The following is a 9,900-nucleotide window of genomic DNA, read 5'->3' as shown; positions in this document are numbered from 1 at the left end:
CAGAATCAGACCACCAACCAAAAATATCCAGCCAACAGTTGTGCTGTGGACAAACCTGACAATAATGAATGTCTAGAGGTTGATTAATACGAATTGAGCACAATCACATTTAAGACATTGGCTTGCACATGCCCTTATATCCTCAATCGGGTGGTTTGTAGGGGAGAAATTGAGGGCACTTCAATACATTAGGGGTCCATTAAGGGACCCCTAATAATATTTATAGATTCTGTCTGTAAAGATTTATTTTTTTATCATAGAATTTTTATTGGAAATTTGCATTTTACACATTATAACACCACACCCATCAACCCCAAAAAAACAACCACAGCCAAACCAAAAGAAAGGGGGAAACAAAAGACAATAACAAACAAACATTCAAAGAAAAACACAAAAAAACAAAAAACAAAACAAACAACAAAAAAAGGTAAGATGATTAGTGTTTACTGTCTACCTCTCCTCAATCCACCTCCAGGGTGTGTACATCATTGAAGTAGGTAATAAATTGTTTATGCCTAGGATGGCAATTAAAGGACAGACATCTAATTTGATTTTAAGAACGTCGGACATAGTTTTGAAGAAAGAGTTCCAAAGTTCTGCAATTTGGGACAGAGTGCAAACATATAAAAGGTTACAGGGCGAAAGTTTGCATTTTTCACACATGTCAGGGACATTGGGATATATTTTAGATAGTTTACTCCTAGAGAGGTGAGCTCTATGGACCACTTTAAATTGTATGAAACTAAGTCTAGCACAGGATGTGGTGGTACGTATATTATCTAGAGCTCTGCCCCAGTAATCATCCTCAAGCTCCAGGCCCAATTCCTCTTCCCAAGCACTAATGGTTTTGATATTGTAAGAATCGTCCTCTGACCAGATCGTTGAATATATCCGTGAGATAATGCCACCCTTATGAGGATTCAGCTTGAACACCTCTTCCCATGCAGACTTTGTAGGTAAGGAGGGAAAACCAGTGAATAGGGAGGAGACACAATGCCTAACTTGAAAGAAACGGAATAGATGAGACGGAGGCAGGCTGAATGACGAGGATAATTCAGAAAAGTTTGCAAACACATTATTAATGAAAAGATCCTTAAAGCGTTTCAGACCCTTCTTTTCCCACAAAGAGAATGTGGAATCTATAAAGGAGGGGGAAAAGAGTATTACATATAAGTGCCATGGTTGAGGCCGAGATGGATTTAAAATGACGGCGAAAATGATAGAAAATTTTTAGAGAGGTACATACTATTGGATTATCCGTGTATTGTGAAAGGGCTATAGGAAGGGAGGAGAACACAATAGCAGGGAGGGAAATTGAAATACAAGACTTTGCTTCTAAGTGGCACCATGGAAGAGAGGGGGCCTGCACCCAGAGCACCAGTTTCTGAATATTAACCACCCAATAATAATACATGAAATTGGGCAAGGAGAGGCCACCACTTAGTCGACTCCTCTGAAGAGAAAATTTGGAAACCCTGGGAGTTTTCCCTGCCCATAAAAAAGAGGAGATTAATTGGTCTATATTTTTGAAGAAAGATTTGGGTAAAAACAAAGGGATGGACTGGAAAAGGTAGAGGAATTTTGGAAGAATGTTCATTTTTACCATGTTTATTCTACCAAGAGGGGATAATGGTAGAGCTGCCCATCTTTGAAAGGCTGACTTCATGTATGAAATTAAGGGTGTAAAATTTGCCGCCATTAATGCAGAATAGGAACGGGTGACATTAACTCCGAGATATTTGAATTTTGAATCCTCCAAATGAAAAGGTATTTCAGTCTGTTTTATATTTTGGCCAGATTGGTTTATGGGTAAGCATTCACTCTTCTGTAGGTTCAGTTTATACCCAGAAAAATTCCCAGTCATTTAATATGCGTATTATCTCTGGAATAGATGCAATCGGATCTGGTACATAAAGTAGTAAGTCGTCAGCATATAGGGCTAGTTTATGTTCAATTCCTTTGCGAATTATACCCTGAAATACAGGAAGAGTTCTAAGCGCCATCGAGAGAGGCTCAATTGCTATGGCAAAAAGTAAGGGAGACAGAGGACATCCCTGGCGTGTACCCCGTGACAGAGTAAAATAGTCAGATTTAGCATCGTGGGTATATATGGAAGCCTGCGGTTCCACATATAATAAATGGATCCATGATATCAGTCCATCCCCAAAGCCGAACCTCTTTAGCACTATAAAAAGATATTCCCATTCTATCCTATCAAATGCCTTTTCTGCGTCCAAAGAGATGACCACTTCAGAGGAGTCGCTGTTTTGTTTTGAATATAAAATACTAAGTAGAGTGCGAATATTAGAAAAGGAATGCCGTCCTTTTATAAATCTGGTTTGCTCCTCTGAAATAATGCTAGGGAGAACCCCCTCTAAACAAGACGCCAAAGGTTTGGCTAAAATCTTGACATCAACATTGAGGAGGCTAATAGGTCTGTACAAATTACATAATGTTGGGTCCTTCCCATCTTTGAGCAATAGAGTTATAGATGCAAAGATTTCAAACAAACTTCTTTGACGTTGTCATTATGGGGTATTGTTTGTAGAATTTTGAGGAAAATATTGAATTTAATCCATTTTGGAATAAGGCTGTAACATAACAAAATGTGGAAAAAGTGTAGCGCTGTGAATACTTTCCGGATGCACTGTAGCTTATTTCAAAATATAATTATATTATACTATATATACACTATATATTCACATATCCAGAATGAAATTTACATATTAAAGGTACAAAAGATTAGTGTACCCCTCCAGCAATAAGCAATGGTACAGTTTAGTACTGTTTTTTTTTTTTAATGAGAGTGTGTGTTAAATTACATTTCCCATCAGTACCAACTAATCAAGAATCAAATTTTGCCCATAAATTCCTGAGAAAGGCATCTGATAGTAGTCGACAGCAACTCTTTGTCCTCGGCTCTGTCCAGCTCTCATCTTCACTAATTCACAGTGGAAGAGGAGTAACTTATTTCATTAAGTAAAAGTGGGCCGTGACATCACAGTACAGGAGAGCAATAAAAAGCTCTTTCGACGACAAAGTTTTGAAGAAGAAGAAGAAGAAGAGTACCAGGAACTTGGACCGCAAGTCCAACAAAGACTCGTCTTGTCCTGGTGAAGAGAGCAGCTCGGTTATAGAAATCTATGGTGCTCAGCGGTGAGTGACACACACACAATTTTGATAGGCATCATTACATTATTTAGGTATCCATTCTCCAAAATTTGTTTTTGATTCTTTCTATTGAGTTTGTTTCACTATGAAAATATTAGCTTGCTTACAACAGTAGCAAGTAGCTTTAGTTCCCAAACTGCATGTGGAAGGAGAAAATCATGCAGGCACAAGACGATCAGGTGATTTGCCTTAAGCCTGGGTGAAGACAGCAGGACAATGGGACAGTTGTGGTACTTCAGGATAAGAGATTGGCCTTGCAGACTGCAGATGTAATTTTTTGTAAGTTTTTTTTCTCTCTCAAAAGTTAACAAATAATCTACAAATACATGAAATAAGGCACAGAATTTACGGAGTGCTACACTGATACTTCAGTGTTTTTGCTGACTAGCACCAGCTCCAAAACATGTAAACATGCTAGCACTGCTAAAAATAAATGCTCCAGTTAGCATGACACAAAGCTTGCTGCCTGGATTGTACTCACTTTAATTTAAGAATAAACTCTTCATTTTTATGCTGTGAGTATAAACTTTAAAAAATAAAATAAAAATTAAAATTAAAAATAATAATAAAAAAGCAAATGGAGGCTGCCTTTGCATAGATTTTAGCCATATTTGGGTTTGAAGTAAAATCATAAAAGTATTCTTGTAAATAAAATGATGTCATGTAAACTCAGTGTCTTAGATGCTAGATTTATTTTGAGTAATAAGTACTTAGAAGACATGTTCCTGATTTGTTTTTTATTTGTTATTTTATTTATTTATTTTGCAGTATTTTGCTTTCAGTGTTAATTCCTACAGGATTACTGTCTCACAAACTGTGTCCCTTTTGGGGGGTGAGCCTATGATATACACACTATCCATTTTATAAACCTTTAAATGAACCATCATGGACCAAATTTGACAAGTTTGGGTGTGTGTATAAGAGAATCGGGAGGCACAGGGACAGGAAACACATTGACAGTCTAGAACATTGCCTATTGTATTTGAGTCATTGAGGCATTCCTGTTCCAGTGTGTCTCTCTTTCTCAGCATTGTACCATAGTATCTGGTAAATATATTACTATTGATGCAGCCTCTAAGACCTTCAGCATTTGCAGATGTGGAAAATGTAAGTATTAGATTTACCACAGCAAGCTGTAATAGACTGATATCTTAACCCCCAGGGATGAAATAATCTGTCTAAATGAAGGGTTGACTCTAAAATAACACAAGTGATGGATGCCTTTCCCATTCACACAGGTTAGTAAGTACAGATAAGAAGACTAAAATAAACCACTCATAGTGAATGGAGCTTTTGGGGAAATGGTACTAATGAGGAAGAAAAGATTTCAAAAGAGTACACAAACTCCCTGCTGTAGGTTAAAGTCAATGTACGTCACAATCCTTACACATTACATGTTTTTCTTGTTTTCCTTGTCCTCCTTATTCTCCTCATCATAAGTGTGTGGAGTGGTTGTGTCTGAGAGTCGAGCGCTTTCTCAAGCAAAAATAAAATGACTGTGTTCTCTCTATAAGCAAGATAAATTCAAGAATACATTTATAGCACAGAGGATTTTGATCCAATCCATTCAAATCAACACGCAGTTTAGTTTTCCCATTGTGATTCAACTTGTGATGATTCGCTGACCAAAAACTAAACTGTACAGGTCCATAACAGGTCCTTAACTCTCTACTTTGTTTATATTACAACTAAACGAGGTTTATTGTGTGAACCCAATGACATCTACAAATAATATGAATGCCAAGCCCTATTCCGACTTTCAGACAAATTCCATCTCTGTGTTCAGATACACAGATGATAGAAAGACAGTTATGGGAAAAGTCTTTACTTTTATACTTCAGCTCTTATGTAACACTACAACACCATATTGCCTAGAGCTGGAATCTTGTGTCTGTTAGTACCATTAACAGCTTCACTGTTAAGATCTCCAGTGAAAACTTGTGACTCTCATTTGCCACTTTCCTGGTGACGTTGTTGTCCACATAACCAATGACCCTTCTTAAATGCAGCGATCACAAGACTCGCACTTGCCACAAACATTCACATCACTGCTGTATAAGTCAAGCAGTTAGAGGAAATGTTGCCTAAGTTTAACAACAGAAATCTGTGCACTGCTTTCTAAAATGCATTCATGAGAAAGAAAGAAAAATAAATAAATAGAGGGCTAGAAAGAAGAGAGCTTAAATGAACATGAGTGTTTGATGATATCTAGAGGAACGATTTCCACATTCTAAGAAAGAAATATGAAATTGATATGGTTAGCCAACACTGCAGAGATACAACAATGCAGAATGGGAGTGAGTGTGGAGGAGTGGAGAAAGCTCAGCCCTGTGCAAGATATGGACTTACAAAACCTGCATGCCAAACCCATGGCATCATTTGCAACTTGCATGAAAGAGCAGTAATAACACAATTTCTTTCCACAGAATGAAATGGGACAGAACCAAGCTAGGGTTGGAGAGCAACAGGGGACACTGGAGGAAAAGGAACCCAGCCCAGACCCAGGGGGTAGCAAGAAGGAAGGAAACGCAAGCGAGGTGACCTGCAGAGAGGTGGAGGATGAAGCTGGACTGGTTAGGGAAAGGCTGGATGTGAGCCCAGGCATAGAGCCAGCATCACCTACTCTGAAGCTGGATACTTGTTCTCGCAAAAAAGGAGCCCCTCCTATAGACTGGGAATGGATACAGGGAGGGGATGGAGAAAGAGAGGGAGGAAAAGAAAGAGGAGAGGGCGAGGGAGGCAGGACCAAAGTTCGAGGTTTGCAGAAGCTGAACAATATTAGAGTCACTAAGAGAGGCACGTTGAACACTGAAGTGGCCGGCTCTTCAAAACCAGAGTGCATAGCTGTGGCAGAAAGGAACAACAGGATGGACCTGGAAAACTCAGCGAATGACAGTCATGAATGGAAGGTAATTCATAAGGACAACATCCAGGACCTTGCATGGGACTCATCTAGTGGAGTGGAGAATGTTCATTTTCAACAATCCAAATCATCAGTCAATGAGGAGAAGAGTGTCACTTCAGAGGTTACAGGCAGCCTTAAGAAACAAGATGGAAGCAGCATGACTGATACTGTGGCTCTTCCAGGCATCAACACCTTAATTGTCACAGAGGATTTACATTACGATCATTTTCCATTTGAAATGCCTCTTCCAAGATCTGAGGCACCAACCAGAGCCACAGAGAAGAACAATGTAGACACAATGAATGCTCTATTACAAAAGAATTTACCTGGAGAAATTCCACCATGCCAAGATGGACCTACTGCCATCCTAAAGTCCTGTGAACCAAGCTTGGCTGATGAAGACAGAGGAAAATTATCACTTTTTACTTCTTTTAGGGACAACCTACCATTAAAATGGAGATCAACCAAATCTGAATGCCAGGAGAAGATCATTTCTAGTGAACCGAGTAGTTCAGGAGTACCGGAGCATGTAGCAATATCAGAACAAATATATGGAACAAAGATACCATCTCTTGCAATGACCTTTGATCTGTCGGATAGAGCGGAGCTTAAAACAACAGAGATGTTATTACCGAACAGTGGAGATGTCTGCGATTTCGCCACCATAGTGGAGCGCAAAATCAGGGATAACTTTGGAAAAAAAGAAAAATACCAGGCTGCAGGTAGTAATATAGAGAGTAGTGATACAACAGATAAGAGCATGACTATCCCAGATTCTTCAGTGATGGCATCTTTGGGCCTTACAATGTACAGAGGTCCAACCATGTCAAGTTTTGAAGAGCTGCAGGAAGAGGAGAGGTACTTGTCTCTGCCAGACCTGGAGAATAATGCAGAGAGAAAAACTGACATATCATGCGATGCAGGAGGAGCACATAAGGCGACTGAAGAATTCCCTCTTGAACAAGGAGATAGAGTAGATTATTATCCCCCAAAAGAAACAGCCAATGTCCAAACTGAGAAAATTCCTGAGCGGTTTTTGGAAGTGGTGACCAGACAGTCAGAGATGCTGTCACTCCCTGACATGACACAGGGCATTATGGGTGAAATGGATCCCCATCTGGCCTTGAATGCATCCATGGAATCTAAAGATGCTCTTGTTAGGGAGAAAGAAATGAGAAATCCAGACATGCTTTGGGATAAAGCTACAGAATTAGAAAGCGAACTATCAGGCAAAATTATGTTTTCCACCCAAGACAGGGACAAGGGAAACACTATGGCAACAGAGAAAATTTTGGAGGAACGATCAACTGTAATGTTAGAGAAAGATCAAGGCAAATCCTTTGGAGAGATGACCTCATCAAAGAGGGACCGAGACAACCAGAGTGTTGACAAAAACCTCACTTCGGTTACTGATATTCATCAGGAAGCATCAGTATCCATTTCTAACTCCAAGCTCATCTCTGTCTCAGAGAGCACTGCAGGTCGTGAAGAGGGCAGGCCACTGCTGTCACATGTAGACTCTGAGACTTGTGTACCTTTGACTGAAATTTCAAAATCTATGGAGAGCCATGAACTAAAGAATATGACAAATGAGACAAAGCTTTGCATTGAAGAACCCATAAAAGCTTTCACTGGTCCTGTCAAGGATGGATGTGGGAGTCCTGTATCACAGAACCCTGGGAGAGATAATTCCGCCACTTCTCTAGATGTGCAAATTTCCCCGCAAGTGTGCTGTATGCAACACAATACAGGACAAAACAATCTTACACCGCAATCCGTTGGACAGTCTCTCGCGTCAGACCGTGCCACTACTATGCTAAGCCAAACTGATCAAAGCATTGGAACGAGGAATGATCAGACTCCTGTATCTCATCAGGGTGGTGTCCCAGCAAAGGAAAAAGCAGAAAACCCTCCAAAAGGCAAGCCTGTGTCTGACCTAATAAAAGAAACCATCCAGCTGCATGAGAAGATGAAGGAGTGGACCAAACCTGCAGAGGCTAAAGCTGATGTGGTCTTGGACACCGCACAAAGTGTCAAAGTGGCGCAGATGAAGGCAGCATTCGACTTGCCAAAAAAGTCACTGGATAAAGGTCTGGAAAGAAAACCTTCAGTGAAGAAAGGTAAGACTCTTCTTTTTTGGAGCACATGCCTTCTGAAACGATGGAAATGTTTAGCAGTGTAACTTGTCATGTTTGCTCGGGTTGTTATAGTTGTTCTGACTAAATGGTGGGGGTGGGCGGTGGGAGGATATTGGTGTCAGAATATATTAATCCCTTCATGAAAGCATCTTAATGAACTATTAAAACATTATAAGATATGCCTCCCAGTAGTAGATGGAACTGTGTTCTGAGCAGAAACTGATCACAGAGCAGTCCCAAAGTGTTACCCTGCTGTTTGGTTTGCAAACCCTGCATTTGGGAACCTGCATTATGGTGCCATCTTGTGGGAAAAGTGAACTAACGTCACGTACGGTACCGGATGTGTGACCTGCCCACATATGGCATGAAATAAAATCACAATACAAAAAAATACAAAACTACAAACTACGATATTTTTTTGAATACAATGAAATGCATTCGTTTCGACACTTTCTACAGTTCCACCAGTGAGGCTTGGTTTAATTACGGAGTATAACCTTTTACAGATCACGAATCATTAGATTATTTTAAATAAAACATCACGTCTGATATTTACATTATTATAGCTTTATTTTTTTGTTTACCTAGAATTTACACTTCTAAGTGGGCGGGGCTACTAGCAGCGCGGGTTGGGATTGGGAATTCAGATGGTCAGTATTTCCAATTATGGCACTGTGGGGCGGGGCATGTAGGAATAGGCGTGGTTTCCGGCCTGTAGGCTCGGGAAGGCGAGTCAGACGCGCTAAAGGCAGAAACACGCTCAAGTGCACGGGGCACCGCTGGAAAGGACACTGAAGCTGTACATATTATTACAAACCGCTGGTCAGGGATTTTTTTCTTCTGCTCTAGCTGAGTAGGTAAGCTTTGTTACTGGATTGTTGTTTTCGTGCAGACTTATTGATAAGATTGTAGCAGCTGATCTGCACAAAGTTGCACCGATTTACAGGCCATGACTGCTCCGTGAGATGTCTCTTCAGTGTGACTGACTTTTCCCGTTAAATTGGTTTTGTAAGAAAAAAATAAATAAATGTCCAGCAGATTTGAGAAGCCACAGCTGTGCTGTCAGACTGTTTATTGCACAGAGTAGCTGATGCATGAGGGCCCAGGTTTGTTTGTTTATTTATTTATTTATTTATTTAATTTACACCCAGTCTTGATTTGTAATTCTGTGGTTTGGTGAGTTGTGTGTGTTTGTGTTAATTTTATTTATTTATTTAAGGAACACACTTCTGCTGTTCAGACTTCATTCAGATTTGTGCTGCAAATGGGGCGTTTTTTTTTTTTTTTTTGTTGACCAAATATCCCCAACTAAATCTCTAACATCTTCCTCATAGAGTACTTGATCAGTATTTAAATTCAGCGATCATTTTTTACAAATCATGTTTACTATGAACAGTGCTTGTGAATATGCTAGTGCTCGATCGCTACTTTTCCCTCTACATGCAAATGTGCATGAAGAAACACACAAGTTGGTCACACTGGTCTTTCCTGTTGGTGTAGTTTTGCCTAACTGGCACCGTTGTAAGAGTATTTTCGGTTAGTTCTCCTGTGGTAATGCAGGTAATTTAGTCCTTACTGAATGCTCCTTGTGGGATTAAAAAAATAAAATAAATAATTTTCCCACTTTTGCTGTTGTACTAATACTGTAAGTCGGCAGGGTCGGAGCCTCACCCATATGGAATCTGT

At 39.9% G+C, this 9,900-nt stretch overlaps 1 protein-coding gene across 5 annotated transcripts in view; it reads left to right on the top strand.

The window, feature by feature from the left end:
- The first annotated feature begins 3,038 nt into the window (after positions 1-3,038).
- The window catches only part of coro1ca (coronin, actin binding protein, 1Ca), a 49,877-nt gene continuing 43,015 nt past the window's right edge, over positions 3,039-9,900 (top strand). The window contains exons 1-2 of one of the 5 annotated variants that reach the window (XM_017451919.3): positions 3,039-3,156; positions 5,598-8,196. In XM_017451919.3, the coding sequence (XP_017307408.1) occupies positions 5,604-8,196 (2,593 nt within the window). In that variant the 5' untranslated portion in view covers positions 3,039-3,156; positions 5,598-5,603. Of the gene's footprint in view, positions 3,157-5,597; positions 8,197-8,913; positions 9,072-9,900 lie in introns of those variants that run through there. The other 4 variants (XM_017451924.3, XM_017451925.3, XM_017451922.3 and 1 more) reach the window with 4 other exon arrangements.

This window comes from Ictalurus punctatus, chromosome 22 (assembly GCF_001660625.3).
Source record: "Ictalurus punctatus breed USDA103 chromosome 22, Coco_2.0, whole genome shotgun sequence".
Lineage (NCBI taxonomy): Eukaryota > Metazoa > Chordata > Actinopteri > Siluriformes > Ictaluridae > Ictalurus > Ictalurus punctatus.
This window is presented reverse-complemented; position numbering and strand designations above follow the sequence as displayed.